Source organism: Heptranchias perlo, chromosome 5, assembly GCF_035084215.1.
Source record: "Heptranchias perlo isolate sHepPer1 chromosome 5, sHepPer1.hap1, whole genome shotgun sequence".
Classification (NCBI taxonomy): domain Eukaryota; kingdom Metazoa; phylum Chordata; class Chondrichthyes; order Hexanchiformes; family Hexanchidae; genus Heptranchias; species Heptranchias perlo.
This window is the reverse complement of record NC_090329.1, coordinates 62329819-62351659: the sequence shown is the minus strand read 5'-3', so window position 1 is coordinate 62351659 and position 21841 is coordinate 62329819. Positions and strand designations below refer to the sequence as shown.

At 40.1% G+C, this 21841-nt stretch overlaps 2 protein-coding genes across 2 annotated transcripts in view; one reads left to right on the top strand and one right to left on the bottom strand.

Annotated features, from left to right (window-relative positions):
• LOC137321801 (protein downstream neighbor of Son-like) overlaps positions 1–8287 on the top strand; it is a 39944-nt gene extending 31657 nt beyond the window's left edge. The window contains exons 7-9 of the mRNA XM_067984475.1: positions 1456–1575; positions 4011–4197; positions 7121–8287. Of these exons, the coding sequence (XP_067840576.1) occupies positions 1456–1575; positions 4011–4197; positions 7121–7318 (505 nt within the window). The 3' untranslated portion in view covers positions 7319–8287. The remainder of the gene's footprint in view (positions 1–1455; positions 1576–4010; positions 4198–7120) is intronic.
• An 8740-nt stretch (positions 8288–17027) lies between these two features.
• The window catches only part of mmut (methylmalonyl CoA mutase), a 39963-nt gene continuing 35149 nt past the window's right edge, over positions 17028–21841 (bottom strand). Inside the window, exons 11-12 of the mRNA XM_067984473.1 lie at positions 21339–21506; positions 17028–17548 (exon numbers count right to left, since the gene is read on the bottom strand). Of these exons, the coding sequence (XP_067840574.1) occupies positions 17420–17548; positions 21339–21506 (297 nt within the window). The 3' untranslated portion in view covers positions 17028–17419. The remainder of the gene's footprint in view (positions 17549–21338; positions 21507–21841) is intronic.

The following is a 21841-nucleotide window of genomic DNA, read 5'->3' as shown; positions in this document are numbered from 1 at the left end:
CTGGCTGGAGAGTCTAGAACTAGGGGGCATAATCACAAGATACAGGGTCGGCCATTCAAGACTGAGATGAGGAGGAATTTCTTCACTCAGGGTTGTGAATCTTTGGAATTCTCTACCTCAGAGGGCTGTGGATGCTCAGTCATTGAGTATATTCAAGGCTGAGATGGATAGTTTTTTGGACTGTAGGGGAATCAAGGGATTATGGGGATCGGGCAGGAAAGTGGAGTTGAGGTCGAAGATCAGCCATGATCTGATTGAATGGCGGAGCAGGCTTGAGGGGCCTTATGGCCTACTCCTGTTCCTATTTCTTATGTTCTTATTAAAATCCCTTTCAGTTCATACAGGGGAAAGCATTGTTCTCAGGTGCATTGATGACCCTAGGACTCTGGGTAAGCTAGAAAACTTGTAGAATTGTGTTTCCCTATCATGTCACTGTACTCGTCATAGGTGAAATTGAGGAAGACCATGACCTTGATACATCTGTGGGCAGCAAGCTGACGAACACTACAGATGCTCTCAGTTGCTAAGCTGGAAGGAACTGGAAACTTAGAAATTGAGGACCAAAGTGACTGGGCAACTGTCAGTGCTATGCAGATGTTAGCTGTAGTCTGAAGGTCTTCCAGAAGGAAATAGCATAGCTCTGTTGCAGTCTCCCTGTTAACTTTAGCCTCCTTAGGCACATCTCTTGTGTCAATCCCAAGTAACTGTGCCAGGTATGATAGATCTATTGTATTGTGCGGGTAGCGGGGGAGCCTGAGAGTATACATTGTGTGCCACCTGATGTCTCAAGCAGCCTGTTCCTACTCCTGGTGGCCTTCCTGTACCAAGTCTGGTGCTGGTGGAACACTAAATGCAACCACATGGAGTACCAAAAATTTGAATGGATTAGTTCTCCAATTTAACACTCCCAACCCAGAACTTCATGTGATGAGAGCACATATCAGGACTACGGGCACGGAGGCCAGTGTGCTTAATTCACAGCTTACACAATTTTCGGTCCATTCAAAATTAATATTTGTGAAATGGGCAGTGTAAGAGGGCTAACCAGCAGTCACCAAATTGTTGTTTCGTAATACTACAATACCACTGGTGTTAAGCTTAACACCAACTGCAATTTCCAGGTTATAATCTATTTAATAGCCATGCATGTTTAGGTGTAGCACTGATCCACATTTCCATTGCCAAGCAGCCAGAAGCGGCAAAAGACAGATACTGCAACTGTGGCAAGCACTGTATACAGTCTTGTTTCTATATTTCTATATGGCACTCATTTTATCCAGCTCCAAATGGTGAAAGGCTGAGTTTCACAGTGTTGGAATCTGAATGTGGAACTTCCAGGACCTAAGACCAAAACTCAGCTGACTGGTCTAATTGGCAGCTGTGTAAGTAATTGAACTGGTAATTTTATTTATTGGTATGTTACATGTAATATTTTTATTTTGCTCTTTTTAATAGAAATATTATAAGAAATGTTAACAAAGCAGTGACTGATTCACATTCGCAGAAGTCTTTTCAACCCATAAAGACAGAACCTCAAGAAGGCATTCCTCCGTCAGACTCATCAGAATGCTATCTGTATCCTTTTCAACATATTGCTGGAAGCTTACTTTCCAGCCAGGTGTCAACATGAGGCAAAAGCAATAGGTATCCAGCTCATTAATATTCATCTTCAAGGAGATTCATGCAATGGAGTAATATTGATGTCAGGTTCTGGAAGAGCCCATAATTTAGTTCAGATATTGCTCAATCTCCAGAACATTAGGGAATTGGAGATGAAACAGAATAAAATATTTATTGGAGGCTAAGATAGATGTACAGAACATAAGTTCTATCAATACTCATTGAGCTTATCCAGTAAGTAGCTGAGCTATGTAGGTCATTAAGGTCCTAGGTTTGATTCCTGGGTTGTGCTGAGTTAGTTGATTTAGTTGTGATGGTGGTAGTGGTGTGACAACTGGCCCCAGTGCTCTGAGTTATGGAAGGAAGAATCAACCCATGGGCCTGTACTGTAGCAAGGAGTCAATACAAAAACGTTTTATGTTTTATTCTGCCACATCACTCAAGCAACTTATACAAACATTCATGGATATAATTAGAACATAGGAACCGCCCCTTGAGCCTGTTCCACCATTCTGTAGATCATGGCTGATCTGTATCTTAACTCCATCTACCTGCCTTGGTTCCATAACCCTTAATACCCTTGCCTGACAAAAATCTATCAATTTCCATTGTGAAATTTTCAACTGACCTAGCCTCAACAGCTTTTTGGGGGAGAGTGTTCCAGATTTCCACTACCCTTTGCATGAAGAAGTGCTTCCTGACATCACTCCTGAATGGCCCAGCTCTAATTTTAAGGTTATGCCCCTTTGTACTGGATTCTCCCACCAGAGGAAATAGTTTATCTCTATCTACCCTACTAAATCTAATCATCTTAAACACGTCAATTAGATCACCCCTTAATATTCTATATTCAAGGGAATACAAGCCTAGTCTATGCAACCTGTCCTCATAATTTAATCCTTTTAGCCCCGGTATCATTCTGGTGAATCTGCGCTGCCCCCCCTTGAAGGCCAGTATATCCTTCATGTGGTGGGGTTCCCAGAACTGAATGCAGTACTCCAGATGGGGTCTAACCAGTGTTCTGTTCAGCAGTAACATAACTTCCGCCCCTTTGTATTCCAGCCCTTTTGAGATAAAGGCCAACAGTCCACTAGCTTTTAATGATTTCTGTACTTGGACCCCTAAATCTCTCTGATCATCCACAGTTCCTAGCTTCTCGCCATTTAGAAAATACTCTGATCTATCTTTCTTAGGTCCAAAGTGAATGACTGGTATCATGAGTTATTTTAGGTTCATATTTTAAGACTGAGTGAGGAATACATCCAGTGTTTTTTATGGCATCAAGCTTTGAATAAAAGAAATAAGTGTTAGAAAAATATATTTAGAAGTGCAAAATGTTTTTATTTTTAGTGCTACGATAACTAAAAGCATTTATTGAACAAAGAACCATGGGTTTGTATACCAGAGTTAACAAGCCAGCTAATGAAACAGGAGGTTTTTTTATAAGAAGTGTTGTTGGACTAATTCATTAAAACAGTCTTTAAAACATATGCTTATAATTTAGTTCAGACCACTACACAACTTAGTCCTTTTTAATAGGCTTTATTGGTAAGTCAAAGATTGAACAGTGAAACAGACCATAAAGTAAAGTCCTGTAAACAAGCTAACTTCAATGGACCAAAAAGAACAGATCATACATTACCGAGGTCTGCTAAGCAGCAACAATTCTATCTTGCTTGAATGCTCCTGGGTATGTACACGCAGAGCTACCCAAAATCTCTCCTTTTAAACTCTCAAGTCCGAGGTGCACTTGACCACTGCCACATCTACCCATTATGATTACACCAAAAAGAAGAGTTAAACACAAGTCCATGTAAAGTAAATTAATAAGTAGACATACATCTATCTATAGCTTAGCTAATGAGGATGAATACCATTCTTTGTACCGGTGAGTACCAGTTAACTTACCACACAGCATATTTTTTCTGCATTTGGTTAATGTTCATCCTTGGGAACCTATTGATTCCCAAGTCTGTTTTTAATTCTGCTTCTCTCGAGTTCAAGTCTGTCTCATGTTGTATCTTTCCAGCACATTATTCCCACATTCCAGTGTTAACTTTACTTTAATAGTACAACAGTTTTATGTTCTAGTGCTATTTCTACATTCTAATGCATGTTTCATTAGTACATTAACTCTATATGTTCTACATTCTAATGCATTAACTCTATATTCTTCAGTGTGCGACTAACTATGATAATATGTCCTTTCATTATTTCTTGTCACATACATTGCTTCTTCCCTGTGCTGCAAACAAGAACATTACATAACCAAATGATTTATGAAGCCAAGTATACAAGATAAGCTATTCCAATATTTTCCCAGTAGTAGCACTATAATGAAGATTTCAGTGTGATTGTGTAAAGTATTTTCCTTACATTATTTTGATCAGGCATCAGAAGTATCAGGATAGGCAACTGAAATTCCTGGTTGTAGTTGAAGGACCCCATACAGCATCCTTAATAACCTTTCTAATGAACTCGCCACACATAGTTGCTCAAGAGGGTGTGCAAAGAGGACTGCCACCCACGCTGCTTTGCCCTGTGGCCTTCCCTGGAGCATCTTTACAGTTGCTTCAGGTATGTTTCTATTGTATCAACTGAAAAACAGTTTTAAGAGTCCGAATCAAACAAAGAAAGGTAACTGAAAAGTTATTTGTAGGAGCAATTTTTGAAAAAGATTTTTTTTACTTTTTAATTTAAAAAAAAAACAATTTTAAAAAAAATTGGATTTACTTTGAGAAGAAATCTGAGGTAAACTGTGTGTGAATGCGTGTTTGTGTGTGGGAGACTGGGTATTATCATCTTGCTGATTCAAGATACAAAAATTGGCCGTGTGGTTGATAGTGAGGAGGAAAGCTGTAGACTGCAGGAAGATATCAATGGACTGGTCAGGTGGGCAGAAAAGTGGCAAATGGAATTCAATCCGGAGAAGTGTGAGATAATGCATTTGGGGAGGTCAAACACGGCAAGGGAGTACACAATAAATGGGAGGATACTGAGAGGTGTAGAGGAACAGAGGGACCTTGGAGTGCATGTCCACAGATCCCTGAAGGTAGCAGGACAGGTAGATAAGGTGGTTAAAAAAGTATATGGGATACTTCCCTTTATTAGCCGAGGCATAGAATATAAGAGCAGGGAGGTTATGCTAAAATTGTATAAAACATTGGTTAGGCCACAGCTTGAGTACTGCGCACAGTTCTGGTCACCACATTACAGGAAAGATGTGATTGCACTAGAGAGGTACAGAGGAGATTTACAAGGATGTTGCTAGGGCTGAAGAATTTTAGCTATGATGATAGATTGGATAGACAGGGGTTATTTTGTTTGGAACAAAGGAGGCTGAGGGGAGATTTAATTGAGGTATATAAAATTATGACAGTACTAGATAGATTGGATAGGGAGGATCTATTTCCCTTAGCAGTGTGGTCAGTGACCAGGGGGCATAGATTTAAAGGAATTGGTAGAAGGATTAGAGGGGAGCTGAGGAGAAATTTTTTCACCCAGAGGGTGGTGGGGGTCTGGAACTCACTGCCTGGAAGGGTGCCACAGGCAGAAACCCTCAACTCATTTAAAAAGTACTTGGATGTGCACTTGAAGTGTCGCAACCTACAGGACTACAGACCAAGTGCTGGAAAATTAATGTAACACCCTTATTTAAAAAGGGTAGTTAGCCTAACATCTGTGGTGGGTAAAATTTTGGAGTCTATTATTAAGGAGACAGTAGCAGAACATTTGGATAAACATAATTTAATAGGACAAAGTCAGCATGGCTTTACAAAGGGGAAGTCATGTCTGACAAATTTGCTTGAGTTCTTTGAGGACCTAACGTACAGGGTGGATAAAGTGGAACCAGTGGACGTAGTGTATTTAGACTTCCAGAAGGTATTCGACAAGATGCCACATAAAAGATTATTGCCCAAGATAAAGAATCACTGGATTGGGGGTAATATTCTGGCATGGGTGGAGGATTGGTTATCTAACAGGAAGCAGAGAGTTGGGATAAATGGTTCATTCTCGGACTGGCAACCAGTAGCCAGTGGTGTTCCGCAGGGGTCGGTGCTGGGTCCCCAACTCTTTACGATCTATATTAACGATTTGGAGGAGGGGACCGAGTGTAACATATCAAAGTTTGCAGATGATACAAAGATGGGAGGGAAAGTAGAGAGTGAGGAGGACATAAAAAACCTACAGGGGGATATAGACAGGCTGGGTGAGTGGGCGGAGATTTGACAGATGCAATACAATATTGGAAAATGTGAGGTTATGCACTTTGGCAGGAAAAATCAAAGAGCAAGTTATTATCTTAATGGCGTGAAACTGGAAAGTACTGCAGTACAAAGGGATCTGGGGGTCCTAGTGCAAGAAAATCAAAAAGTTAGTATGCAGGTGCAGCAGGTGATCAAGAAGGCCAACGGAATGTTGGCTTTTATTGCTAGAGGGATAGAATATAAAAACAGGGAGGTATTGCTGCAGTTATATAAGGTATTGGTGAGACCGCACCTGGAATACTGCATACAGTTTTGGTGTCCATACTTAAGAAAAGACATACTTGCTCTCGAAGCAGTACAAAGAAGGTTCACTCGGTTAATCCCGGGGATGAGGGGGCGGACATATGAGGAGAGGTTGAGTAGATTGGGACTCTACTCATTGGAGTTCAGAAGAATGAGAGGCGATCTTATTGAAACATATAAGATTGTGAAGGGGCTTGATCGTGCGGATGCGGTAAGGATGTTCCCAAGGATGGGTGAAACTAGAACTAGGGGGCATAATCTTAGAATAAGGGGCTGCTCTTTCAAAACTGAGATGAGGAGAAACTTCTTCACTCAGAGGGTAGTAGGTCTGTGGAATTTGCTGCCCCAGGAAGCTGTGGAAGCTACATCATTAAATAAATTTAAAACAGAAATAGACAGTTTCCTAGAAGTAAAGGGAATTAGGGGTTACGGGGAGCGGGCAGGAAATTGGACATGAATTTAGATTTGAGGTTAGGATCAGATCAGCCATGATCTTATTGAATGGCGGAGCAGGCTCGAGGGGCCGATTGGCCTACTCCTGCTCCTATTTCTTATGTTCTTATTAAGTGGGATTAAGATGGATAGCTCTTTTTCGGCCGGCACCGTCACGATGGGCTGAATGGCCTCCTTCTGTGCCGTAACTTTCTATGATTCTATGCTTTAATTTCAGTGGGGTATGAACCTGAAAAGTTGTTTTCTGTCAGCTGTTGCCTTGAAACTGGGGTGGGGGGGGGGTGAAATAAAGGATGATTTTGAGCGAACCTATTTAACGTGAGGTCAGAGACTGAGTGGGGAGGACAGCAAGTGCCGAGAAACCGAGTGCTCACAGTTATTTCCTTACTTCCTCCACTGCTATATTCTTGTGATTTAACATCATGTGAACTCCTATGTGTTGATGCTTTTGAATACACTCCAGCATCTGTATATAGTATATAATATATAACATAATTATAAATCATAGATTTTTTTTTTGTTTCATCCTCTTCTAGGTTGCTAATACTTGTGGAAAAGTCCAAGGTTGCCTTGGTCCTATGGACTCTTACAGTTTAGAGATCACAGGTCCCATTCTTCCTCACTCTATGGACAGTATCAATCGTATTCTACAGTGTGATGATTATGGTGGAACAGTGACTGTTGTTAATGTTCATGAGTGCACCTCTGTCTTCAATACACATTTATCTAGTTAGACAAAATCCAGACACTGTATGTTTGTTGTCACTATTAGACCATAGGTAGTTATATTTTAAAAATCTTTTGGCCATGAACTGCTGTAACCCTCCAGCAAACAAAGTTTTACATCTCTTCAGAACTCGTCCTTGCTCCGAGGCCAAGCTGCTCTTGTGAAACCAAGGGAATCGTAATGGAAAAGAAATACATCAAAAAAATTAACAAAATACACATACCTATAATTTAAGGGCAGTTATGATCTTACAGGTGTAGATTTGCCATGAGTTTTAAAGCATTTTTCAAGAACCTATCAGTTTTAGCATTTTCATTTCAGGCCAAAATTGTTCCTTGTGTGCTGACTACCAAGCACACATCTCATTCACTGTTACCTAATTATTTTGTGAGGACTAACTACACTATTATTGTGAAAGTACTTTTTTCAGTATCTGGCACAATATAGATCAATATTGTGAATATATGTATATTCCTTTTATAATCTAGTTTGATTATGTCAATAGAATGCACTAAGTTATATTTATATTGTGTATTAACCACTGACTAATTAACAGGAATAAATAAGTGGTATTAGCAAAGCCTGAGGGAATCTCTTGTTACTGCTATCAATTATTTTGCATCAAATTAACTGTTGAATATTTGGGGTAATAAATGTTACCTATATTTGGTACACGATAATCTATTAAACGATATTCAGCTGTAATAAATATTAATTGTGTATCTTTAATGGTGTAATGCACAATCATTTTGGGTCACTTTGTAATTGGTAATGCTTTCCCACGTAGACTACCTATTTGATCCAAGTCGTACATTGCAACATGCAAGTTATTTAATTGTCTATTTTGCTGTCAATTAAATGTATGTATGTAAGATGCATTATTTAATGGACTAATTATTTCACACTGCCACAATTTGTTGTTATACATTAATGTCACAAAACCTTTTTCAAAAGTTAATAAAACTAATACACAATAGCAATTTGTACTTGTTGTTTTCATGGGTCTTGAAATTATTAATGTGGTCAATGTATTTTTGATATTTTCAGTTATTGTAATTTTTGTATTATTGAGAAACTAAGGTCCTTAGTGCATTACGCGACCAAGGTTCAAAAGGTAGAAGAGAAGGTGTGATAAATCAAATGGAATAGATCGGCTAGCAGGATAGGCAGATAGGTGGCTGCTGCAATTCAACAGAGAAAAATGTGAACTAACATATTTTGGAAGTAAGAATCGGTAAGATTTTAAATTGGAGTTACCAAACCTAGTTAGGGTTCTTAATACTATCACATAATTCATCAAGATCAAACATTCCTCTGCACTTGAACCTCCTCCTGAGTCCTTGAATGAATGCTTGACAGTTGACAGCTTACGTTTGACAAGGCATCTCACGCCCCTACATCTGCCTGCACTGATTTTAGTGCTGATTCACTTCAAAGGTTTCACTTAAAACATGCGATCATCTCACAGAACACATACCTCTTTGGTCTATGGCTTGCTTGAATTTGGTGTTGAACACTTTTTTTTAGTTTTACTAATAGCAACCTTTTTTAACCAATTCTTGGGATGTGGACGACACCTGCAAAGGTAGCATTTATTGCTCATTTCTAGTTGCCGTGAGAGCATTAAGAGTCAACCACACTGTGTGAAACTGGAGCCACATGTTGGCCAGACTGGGTAGGAGCGGCAGACTCCCTTCCCTAAAGGATATTAGTGAACCAGTGAGTTTCTACAACAATCAGCTTTCGTGGTCATTTTTTCTAGCCTACAAATTACCAGATGTATTGAATTTAACCTCATATCTTGCCTCTTTATCAGAGAACTAAGCCTTTGCTTACCATTTTAACCTTTGCACAGCATACTGTATACATGTATATCAAACATTAATTGACATGTATGCCATTAATAGCAACAATTATGCTTTTTAGAGAGTATCATTTTGTGAGACAGGAGTTTTCTGCTGTCAAGTCGCTTTCCTGTCCATTACAATGAATGAGTGGAGGGAATAATGAGCTGGCACACATACAAGCAGAAAACCACGGTCCCATGTCCAACCTCATATGTTTCCTTGATACGGACAACAAGGTGGTAGATAAAGGATGATAAATAGGTACTTTTTCTCGAACTACAGCCTCAATAGAGGAAAAAAAGGATTCTGCTTTGAAGTTTCAGGTGTGTATCCATTAATTACAATTTCTTGTAATCAGCAAACCATGACTAATATTCCACAAGTTGTTAATTACTTGTTTCATCTATTCCTTGCTCATTTTTTCATATTTCCTCCACTTATCTTTCAGGACAGGTGACATTGGATTTTTGGACAGCTGCCTAATGATAGATCTGAATCTCTTAGGATTCTGGTAATGCATTTGATGTATGTAACGTAATGAAAAACTGCACTTGCTCTTGATATAATCTGGGCAGTTCATTATGTATCTTAAACTAATATTATCTCTTTAAATCTTTTCATTAAAATCAACATGTTTGAATGGTAGATTTAATACAAATATTTTGTAGTAACTTTGTAACAAGACATTTATTATTTATAGGCTGTAATGATTTAAATGTCATACTGTGTACATATCAAATTCTTTGAAATAATTCCAGGAAGGGTGGCAAAATCGAGCCTCCCTAGGGCTTTGTGGAGGGTCCTTATACTGATAGCTCCTCTGACGTTAAGAAAGAATGAACTTGCATTTAAATTGTGTCTTTCATGACCTTAGTATGCCTCAAAGTGCTTTATAGCCAAGGAAATAGTTTTAAAGTGTAGTTGCTGATATATTGGCTGCCATGTTTCCCTACATCACGTGTACAACGAGGTTCCACAAAACAGCAAATGAGCAGATAATCTGCTTTTAGTGGTGTTGGTTGAGGGATGAATATTGGGCAGTAGACTAAGCGAACTCCTTTGCTTGTCTTTAAATAATGTCATGGGATCTTTTACATCCACCCGAGAGGGGGAAGACAGGGCCTTGGTTTAACATCTCATCCAAAAAACGAAGGTCACACTTCAAATAGTATCCATGATGTGGAGATGCCGGTGATGGACTGGGGTGGACAAATGTAAGGAATCTTACAACACCAGGTTATAGTCCAACAATTTTATTTTAAAATCACAAGCTTTCGGAGATTATCTCCTTCGTCAGGTGAGTAGTGAATGAGAGGTTCTCAAATCGCATATCTTATATTAGGCTGGGACACCATCACACCAATCAAAGGTGTCGTTGGTGTTCAGACAGGTTAGCCACGGAAAACAGTAGGTCCCAGTATACTGAATACACAATGTGTCAAATTATACAGACAGAGAGAAAGAGACCTGAAAGGCAGAGAGAGAGAGAATTTCCAGTTGTATTAAAAACAGATAACCCATGAGGACGGCCTCAACCGGGATCTTGGATTCATGTCACGCTACACGTAACCCCACCAGCAGGGGAAAAAAAATTATCTGTTTTTAATACAACTGGAAATTCTCTCTCTCTCTGCCTTTCGGGTCTCTTTCTCTCTGTCTGTATAATTTGACACATTGTGTATTCAGTATACTGGGACCTACTGTTTTCCGTGGCTAACCTGTCTGAACACCAACGACACCTTTGATTGGTGTGATGGTGTCCCAGCCTAATATAAGATATGCGATTTGAGAACCTCTCATTCACTACTCAACTGACGAAGGAGATAATCTCCGAAAGCTTGTGATTTTAAAATAAAATTGTTGGACTATAACCTGGTGTTGTAAGATTCCTTACATTCAAATAGTATAGGTGCATAGTGCTTAGGTTAATCTCTCCAGGAGTAATAAATCTAGTAGAATATTAAAAGTTTGCTTTACTTTAGCAGGATTAGGAGATTTTCAATTTAAAAAGATTTTTTTGGCTTAATATAATTTCAATGAATTTCTGGAGGTCCCTGCTATTGAGAGATCATGTCCCAGTTCATATGACTACTGTCCAAATTAGTGAGTAATCCCTACAATAAGAGCTTTCTAGAAGATACCCGTGAGTTCATGAATAGTCCTATTTTGAATCACAAAAGACTACAGGACCAATAACTTGCTGCTCGCAGTGTAGTGCTGGGACTACTGTGTGTTGGGCACTGGCTGCCCCTTTAGGGTAACCACTATAATTTTGGCTTGGTCACACTCTTGCCTCTGAGTTAGCAGGTTGTGATTTCAAGTCTCACAACCGAGCATGAGAGCATAATCTTGGCTGATACTTCAGTGCAGTACCGAGGGAGGGGCTGCCTTGTTAGAAATGAATTGCTGTAATTTAGATGAGATGTTAAATTAAAGCCCTATCTACCTGGTCAGGTGGATGCAAAAGATCAAGGCACTATCTAAAGAAGAGCTCTCTTGGTGTCTTGCCCAACATTTATCCCTCAACTAACACCACCAAAAACAGATCAACTCATTTATCTTATTACTGCTTTGGGACCTTGCTGCATGCAAATTGGCTGCTGTATTCACCTACAGAGTAACAGTAACTACACTTCAAAAGTAATACATTGGCTATGAAATGCGTTGGGTCATCCTAAAGACATGAACAATGCTATATTAATGCAAGTTCTTTATTTCTTTAGAAATACAAGGCCAGCTAATTTAAATACATTCTAGGCCCAATTCCCCGATGCTGTGCTTTGGGGTGTTGTGATCTGGAATGCAATGCCTAAAAGGATGGTGGAAGCAGATTCAATAGTAACTTTAAAAAGAGAATTGGATATATACTTGAAAAGGAAAAATTTGCAGGGCTATGGGAAAAGAGCGGGAGCTAATTGGATAGTTCTTTCAAAAAGCCGGCACAGGCACAATGGCCCGAATGGCCTTCTTCTGTGCTGTAGGATTTTATGATTGAATCTAGCTATTGTAAATGAGTCTTCACATAAAAAACTACATCCTTTCCGGTTTACCTTTTCTATTCCTGTGGAGCAATTTACATCTCTTTAAATGCAACCTTCATACACATTATTTAGCCAAGTATGCATAATACTTATAACATTGTAGTTTCCCTCATTAGTGTAAACCTCCATTTTATTTTTTTAAGATTCCTGGTATTCGTGTACAGAATTTTGAGGCGTCTTTACTATCCCCATTCCTTAGCCAGACCGTTTCATTCTGTCACATCCTTATAATCTGTCCACTTTCTTGCATTACTATCTGCACTCAAACTGCCATTCGTCATCCCTTCCTCAGCTCACTTAGTTTTGCCTCGGAGTGAAGTCGTGGGTTTAAGTTCAACTACAGGACTGGAACATATGAAACTAGGCAGACACTTCAGTGCAATTCTGAGGAAGCGCTGCGTTGTCAGAGGTACTGTCCTTCGGATTAGACGTTAAACTGAGCCTCCTGTGCCACCCTACTGTGGTTCAGCTGGACATTGAAGATTCCTTGACACTATTTAAACAGCAAGATGTTCTCCTATTGTCCTGACCAACTTTCTTCCCTAATCCTACATCACCAAAAACAGACATCATTGCTGTTTGTAGGACAGTGCTGTGCACAAAATGACTGCATATTTGTCGACACAACAGTGACCTCATTTCAAAGCAATTCATTGCTTTTGGAGCACTTTAGGATTTCCTCAAAGTGCACGTTCTTTCTTCGTTTGTAACGTCTGGCCTCTATCTTTTCTAGTTTCAGCACTTATTTCCCTTTTCAGTCTGTTCGTCCTCCCCTTACTAGGTAAAATCTTCCCCATTTCACCAACACAAGTCCAGTGAAGTCCGTCCTATTCGAACAGTTTCCCTTTGCCTCAGAATTTGAGCCAACATTAATCTCCAATTTATGCCATACCATTTTTTATGCTAGGTTGCTGGTGATATATGCCATTGAATCATAGAATGGCTACAGCACAGAAGGAGGCCATTCGGCCCATCGAGCCTCTGCTGGCTCTATGTAAGAGCCATCCAGTTAGTCCCATTCCCCAGCTCTTGTAGCCCTGCAATTTTTTTCTCCAAGTATTTACCCAATTCCTTTTTGAATCTGCTTCCACCACTCTTTTTCAGGCAGCACAATCCAGATCATAATTATATGCTGCCTAAAAAGGTTTTTCCTCATGTCGTCTTTGCTTCTTTTGCCATTCACCTTAAATCTGTCTCCTCTGGTTCTTGACCCTTCCACCAATGGGAACAGTTTCTCTTTATTTACTTTATCTAAACCCTTCATGATTTTGAACACATATCAAATCTCCTCTTGACCTTCTCTGCTCTAAGGAGAACAACCCCAGCTTCTCCAGTCTATCCACATGACTGAAGTCCCTCGTCTCTAGAACCATTCTAGTAAATCTTTTCTGCACCTTCTCTAAGGCCTTCACATCCTTCCTAAAGTGAGGTGCCCAGAATTGAACACAATACTCCAGTTGTGGCCACACTAGTGTTTTATAAAGGTTCAACATAACTTCCTTGTTTTTGTACTCTATGCCTCTATTTATAAAGCCCAGGATCCCGTATGCTTTTTCAACCTGTCCTGCCACCTTCAAAGATTTGTACACATACACCCCCCCTTAGAATTATACCATTTAGTTTGTATTGCCTCTCCTCATTCTTCTTGCCAAAATGTTTCACATCGCACTTCTCTGCATTAAATTTCATCTACCACGTGTCTGCCCATTCCACCAGCCTGTCTATATCCTCTTGAAGTCTATTACTATCCTTCTCAAGTTTTGTGTCATCTGCAAATTTTGAAATTGTGCCCTGTACACCCAAGTCTCAATAATTTATATCAAAAAAAGCAGTAGTCCTGGTACCGACTCCTGGGGAACACCACTGCATATCTTCCTCCAGTTTGAAAAACAACCGTTCACCAGTACTCTGTTTCCTGTCACTTAGCCAATTTCGTATCCATGCTGTCTCTGCCCCTTTTATTCCATGGGCTTCAATTTTGCTGACAAAGCTATTATGTGGCACTTTATCAAACGCCTTTTGAAAGTTCATATACACTACATCAGCTGCATTACCCTCATCAACCCACTCTGTTACCTCATCAAAAAACAATCAAGTTAGCTAAACACAATTTGTTTTTAACAAATCAGTGCTGACTTTCTAAAAGCTTCCCCACCACCGAGGTTAAACTAACTGGCCTGTAGTTGCTGGGTTTATCCTTACACCCTTTTTTGAACAAAGTTGTAACATTTACAGGTCTCCAGTCCCCTGGCACCACCCCCCATATCTAAGGAGGATTGGAAGATTATGGCCAGCGCCTCTGCAATTTCCACCCGTACTTCCCTCAGCAACCTAGGATGCATCCCATCCGGTCCGGGTGACATATCTACTTTAAGTAGAGCCAACCTTTCTAGTACCTCCTCTATCAATTTTTAGCCCATCCAGTATCTCAATTACCTCCTCTTTTACTGTGATTTTGGCAGCATTTAGTATCTCAGCCATGCCCTCTGCCTCCATGCGTAGATCTCATTTTTGGTCCATAATCGGCCCCACTCCTCCTCTTACTACCCGTTTACATGCCTATAGAAGACTTTTGGATTCCCTTTTATGTTAGCTGCCGGTCTATTCTCATACTCACTCTTTGCCCCATTTATTTCCTTTTTCACTTCTCTATACTTTCTATATTCAGCCTGGTTCTCACTTGTATTATCAACCTGACATCGGTCATAAGTTTTTCTGCTTTATCTTACCCGCTATCTCTTTCGTCATCCAGGGTGCACTGGCTTTGGTTGCCTTACCCTTCCCCCTCGTGGGAATGTACCTAGACTGTACCTGAACCATCTCTTTAAAGGCCGCCCACTGTTCAATTACAGTTTTGCCTGTCAATCTTTGATTCCAATTTACCCGGGCCAGATTCGTTCTCAACCCACTGAAATTGGCCCTCCTCCAATTAAGTATTTTTACTCTAGAATGCTTCTTATCCTTTTCCATAACTAATCTAAACCTTATGATACTATGATCACTGTTCCCCCACTGATACTTGCTCCACTTAACCTACCTCATTCCCCCAGAACCAGATCCAGCAATGCCCCTTTTCTTATTGGGTCAGAAACATACTGATCAAGAAAGTTCTGCTGAATTTACTTCAGAAATTCCTCCCCCTCTTTGCCCTTTACACTATTACTATCTCAGTCTCTATTAGGATAGTTGAAGTCCCCCATTCACTACTGTATAGTTCTTGCACCTCTCTGTAATTTCCCTGCAAATTTGCTCCTCTATATCCTTCCCACCAGTTGGCCCATAGAATACACCCAGTAGTGTAATGGCACCTCTATTGTTTCTTAACTCTAACCAAATAGATTCTGTCCTTGACCCAAGGGCATTCTCTCTCTAGCACTGCAATATTCTCCTTAATCAATACTGCCACCCTCCCCCTCTTTTTTCCTTCCCTATCTTTCCTGAATACCTTGTAGCCAGAAATATGCCCTTTTTTGAGCCAGCTCTCCGCTATCGCCACTACATCATATTCCCACGTGGCTATTTGCGCCTGCAGCTCACTAACTTTATTTACCACGCTTCGTGCATTTACACACGTGCACGCTAAACCTCTCAGACCTTCTTGTATTCTCTCAGTCTGATCCCACCTAATACTGTACTATTTCTTACTCTAATGCTCTTTGACTCTCCCAATCCTTCGTGCACCATGTTTCTCCTTTCTAATGCTACGTCCTGGTGCCGACCCCCCCCTGCCAAATTAGTTTAAACCCCACCCCCACCCGTGAGGACATTGGTCCCAGCTCTGTTGAGGTGCAACCAGTCATGTTGAACAGGTCCCTCCTGCCCCAGAACTGGTCCCAATGCCCCAAGAATCTGAAGCCTTCCCTCTTGCACCATGTTTCTAGCCACACATAAACCTGTCTTAGCTTCCTATTTCTGTAGTCACTAGCGTATGGCACTGGGAGTAATCCAGAGCTTACTACCTTTGAAGTCCTGCTTTTTAACTTCCTTCCTAGCTCCTGAAACTTTATCCGCAGGACCTCTTCCCTTTTCTTTCCTATGTCGTTGGTATCCACATGGACCACGACTTCTGGCTGTCTCTTTCCCCCGCAGAACGTTCATAAAGACCAGTTTTTTCTTTCATTTTTTAAATACTTGCCCCGAAAGGATTATGTAGTAATTTCAACTTTCGATCCTGATGCTGAAACCGAAGGTTCTTGGAGAAACTTGAAAATGAAATACAGAAGCCCAGACAGGTTAGACTAATAGTAGATTGTTTAATGCTCTAATCTTCTGTGGAGTAGTTGGAGACTTTATCCCAAACTTTTAGCAATGAGAGATCTGATATAAGAAGCAAAGATACTAACTGGGAAAAAAATAAAGTGGGACAATGATGCAGGTCCCAGGACTTTATACAAACTGACAGGAGATCATGTGCAGTATTACTTGTCTACAACTCAAGATGCCAATGGCATGTGCTTGCTCAGCATGTAGTTTCTCAGACCTATTAAGCTAGTCTATATTCCAGTGGTGTATGGAGGATGCAGAAAAAAATGTTCATAACTTGTGAAGCACTGTTAAAGTTCAGACTATAACAAACCTGTTCGTCTAACACTGGTCTCTTGTGCATGCCCTTACTCCTCACCAATCATGGGCAGCCATGTCTTCTGTCAAGTCCTACCCTGTGGAATTCCCTCTCCTTCTTTAAGATCCTCCTTGAAACCTAATTCTTTGACCAAGCTTTTGGTCACTTCTCTTAATCTCTCCTCATGCCTCTGAAGTACCTTAGAAAGTCATTCCATGTTACAGGTGCTATAAAACACACAAAGTAGAAATAGAAACTTAGCCCAAAAATAATTAAATATTTTCTTTAATTTTATTTATCTGTCTGGACATGAAGCTGCAACTGTTCATAATTGTTAAACATGAACATTTGACTGAATTCCAAAAATGTATCAATATAAAGCATTTAGCTTAAATTACTTGTGTTTAAGTATCAGCATGCCATTTACACAATAGCTGTTATACAATCTTCATAAAAGCTTACAATGCGTGATCATAGTTTACCCCAAAAGGTGAATTATTGAGATACAAATAGTTACAGTATATGGATAAACTTCAAACTTTCTCAGAAAGTACAGAAGGCAAATGTATTTCAAGTCATTTTTGATTGACATCACTGAAAACAAGCTTCATAGCATATCTGTAAAATATATAAGTATTCATTAGCAGCCACAATGACATTCACATCGATTGTTGCCTCTTGACTAAATTTCTCTCAATGTCAGCAAGCACCTGCATAGCTGCAACTGGAATTCTGGTACCTGGGCCAAAGATGCTGCAAACACCAGATTTGTACAAGATATCATAATCCTGGAGGAGTTAAAGAATTAAATGTTAGCATTATCTTTTTCTGTTTGAGACATAATTCAATCACCCAACACCAATTGACTACCCTGATTTTGAGCATTTTCTTACAAGAAGCCTTTTCTTTTGTGGGTGTGCAGCATTGTTCTACTTTTATCTATATACATAGGACTATAACTGGAAACTTTATTAAATATGGAAAAAGTGGAATTTTTAGGTTTTTTTTAAAAACTACATTTGCCGAGCAGGACAACCAATTTCTTTGCATTCCTAACCAAATGTCAGTGTGGGGAAAAATTGGATGATCGCAAGGTCCACCCTCAAAGTTGTACTCGACTTCTATTTTCAGGTATCCAACACAACTCGGAAGAGAAATTCTTCTTTCTCCCTGGTAGGATAAGGCTATACCAAGTATCGAAAGAGCTTATGTCCCTGTCATTGAGTTGACGATCATCAGAGTTCTTTCTCCAAGTTGGTTAAACTTGCTAAGGCTCTAGCCCAGTGGTTTTCAAACTTATGTATGCCCCACAAAGCAGCACTACTCTGATCAGGAGGATTTTGTTTCTTTTTCTAGTTTCTTGCCTGTCTTCCCCCCCTGCCCTCACCATGTTCATCTTGTGCATGTTTCCTTGATCCTCTCCTCATTCAATAACCTGACAAGTTAACTTCTTTTCTTGGCCCCTCATGCTAGCTGACATCATCAATAGTTTCCTTTCCTCAGATGCCATACCTCTCCTCTTCAAAACTTCCATGATCACCTCCCTCAAAAAAAAAACCCACCAGTCCAATCCAACTCCATCCCATCTCTCAAACTGTTCAAATCCCTCCACTCCAGCTTTCGTTGTCCTCAGTATTAAAACAACCCATGTCAAAAATCACAAATTACATCCTTTGTGACCATTATCTATCCTCGAGCTTTCTTCAGCTTTCAATACAGTCTACCATGCCATTATCCCCCAGTGCTTCTCCTCTATCATCCAGCTCCATGGGACTGCTTGTGCATTGTTCTCTTACCTATCTGAACACAACTAGTGCTTCTCCAGTAATGGCTTCTTTCTCCTCCCTCCCCCACATGGGCACTTATAGGATCCCCAAAAGTTTATCCTAAGCCTCCTCCCTCTTCCTTATCTACATGCTGCCCCTTGGTGACATCATTCACAGGCATAGGGTCCACTTTTACATGTACCTGGACTATCCACCGCTCCTTTTGAGCCCTCAACTGCCACTGTGCTGTCAGACTTCTTGCCTAACATCAATAGCTGAAGTGTCACAATTTCCTCCAACTCCACAATAGAACACCTAAGCAAATGTCTTCAAGTCCCATCACAAACTGTGTTCCCTTACCAGTGACTCCATACCCCTTCCTGGGCCACTCTCTCCGGCTGAACCAGACAGTTTGCAATCTTAATGTCCTGTTCAATCCTGAGCTGAGTGTCAAGCCCCACATCTTATCCATCCCAAGACTGCTTAATTCAATGTCTGGAACACTGCCCGCCCTTACCCCAGATCTTCTGCCGCTAAAACCCTTGGACATGTCTCTGCCACTCCAGACTTGACTATTCTAACACTCTCCTGTTGATCTCACTTCCTCCATAAACCTCAAATTGTCCAAAACTCTGCTGCACATATCTGGTCCCACACTAAGTCCTGCTTATTTATCTCCCCATGCTTCCTGACCTCTATTGGCTTCCTGTTCCCAAACATCAGAAATTCAAAATGCTTGTCCTTTTCTAAATATATCCATGGCTTTGCTCCAATTTAGCTCTGTAATCTCCTCCAACTCTATATTCCCTCCTAAACGCTCAGTTCCTCTTATTCCTGTATTTTGTACCCCCCACATCCCCGCAGATGGTGGAGCCTTCAGCTGATTTGGTCATACTCAATGGAACTCTCGCTGAGACTTTCCCTGGGTGCTCTCCCAATCAGCGGGAACCCTGTAAACAGGATTTTCACCAATATTGCGCTGAACCTGAGGTAATGTCTCTCTCCTTAAATCTCTCCTCTATTGCCTCTCCACCTCACGATCTACCTCTTTGACCAAATGTTCAATCACCCCTCCTAACTTTTGCTTCCTGACTCATTGTCCTTAGATCTATTTGTAAAATGCCATGGGAAGTATTTTTAACAACATTAAAGACACTATATAAATCCAAGTTGTTGTTTCAGATTAGTATCCATGCTTTTTCTCCAACTTAAGCAACATGAAAAAGGAATAATAAAACAGCACTGTTCATATTTTCTAACATTGCTACTAGTTTTCTGACTGCTACACTATTCAACATGAAAGCCAATTGAATAAACCTGTCACAGGGCACTAAAACAGGTGATGTTAATCAATCAGCGATAATTGTTAACATCTACTTTGTTTTCTTCAAATACAAAGAAACTCAATCCTTTAATATTGGAGAAAAGTTCCCCCACACAAGGTGATGGCTGAGCTTGCTGGATGGCTCAGGAAATTGATCCAGCAAACAGTTCAACTATGCAAACCAAGAAGGTCCCAGATTCAATCCATGGTCTACAATGAGTTAGCTGATTTTGACAATCAGTCAAAACAGCAATAAGGCTGCTGCAAATGAAATTAGTGGCTCAGGGAGTGGAAAACTGAGTAGGGTTCCCACCTGACCGGAGGACAACTGTGGTGTCTATGAATTTGAACCCCAACAAGTCAACTCCTTGGTGAGGAGAGAAAATTGGGAGGAAAAAAAAGGGAATGGAGTGCTGCTAATGGATACAAAGACACTGACGTTAAACTCCAATCAAATAATTGTTACAGAATCAGGTTGCTGAAATGTCATGATTTCTGACTGTAAAACAAATTATTCTTCATCACTATAACCTTAATTCCTGGTAGCATTCAAATAAAATCATCATTGCATTTTCCATGGCTTTAATATTCTTCCTATAATGGGATGCCCAGAACTGCACACACAAGTCCAACTGTGGCCTAATCAATGTCTTGTACAAGGGTAACGTCAATTACTTGTTTTTATATTCAATATCCCTGTTTAAAACCCAGAAACCTATTTGCATTTTATGGTCCTTTCTTCCCACATCCCCACCTTTATAGACTAACGTATTTGCATCCATAGATCTCTGTTCTTCCACTCTTAATAATCTTACCATTTAGTGTATGTTTTCACCGTTCTTTTTCCCAAAATGTATTACTTCAGGTTTCTTGCATTGAATTGCATCTGCCATCTATCTGCCCACTCCAATAACCTGTCTACGTCCTCCTGCCCATTAATTTGGTTTGATCAAGCTTCACTGACATTCATCTAGTGCACATATGGAAATGGTAAGCAACAGGTTCTAGCACAGGTCCCTGAGCATACACCTATCCACATCCTACCTAACTGAAATATATTTATTAATTCTACTCTGCTTTCTGTCCCTGCATTAAAGCTGTGCATAAGATCTTCTCAGGAAGTGTTGAGGTGCAAATACTAGAAGTTGATGCACATTTATTCTCCTCCCCCCCTACCCCAAGTTAGAACACCTCAAAGCATTTTCGAAGTTGGCCAGATCCTCAATTTCTCTACGCATGTCAGCTAAAGCAGACTAAATCAGGAAAAAATAGTCTTCTATGTAGTGATAACATTAAAAGGGAAAACCAAATGAGAATGAGTAAGACTGTTCTTCCTGTTACAGGACACATTAATTCAGTTGCCACTGTCTAACACAATTCTGATAGAAGAACACAAGTGTGACTAAGGAAGCACTCACTCAACATCAGCACATGTACCATTATTCACAATACAAGAGAGATCCTGCAATGACATCTTAAATGCAGTACCTGAGGAGGAATCACACCACCACAGATGACCAAAATATCAGGGCGCCGAAGATCACAGAGCTCTTTAATCAGTTCTGGCACAAGAGTTTTGTGCCCAGCAGCCAACGAGCTGACACCCACACAGTGAACATCTGCATCTACTGCTTGCTGAGCCACCTCCCGAGGCGTCTAGAAGTAAAATATTGGTAGTTTGATAGAGTTCTTATGAGACAATATAATTATCCTTTGATTAACATTTGAAATGCCTATATTTCACTCTGATAATATTTCATTTTCTATTTTAAAACAGACGCAGATTCTTAGACAACCTTATAAATTAATATCTGTCTGATTACTTTCTGATCTGTAATGTCATAATACTTGTGGCGGAATCCTAGAGAGCCTGTTAGTATGGCATCTGATCTCACTGAAAAGCCAGTCCCTTTTAACATGCCTATTGAGTGGTTAAAATGGACATGCGCATGTATATGAGACAAATAGTCTTGATAAATGGATAATCTGTC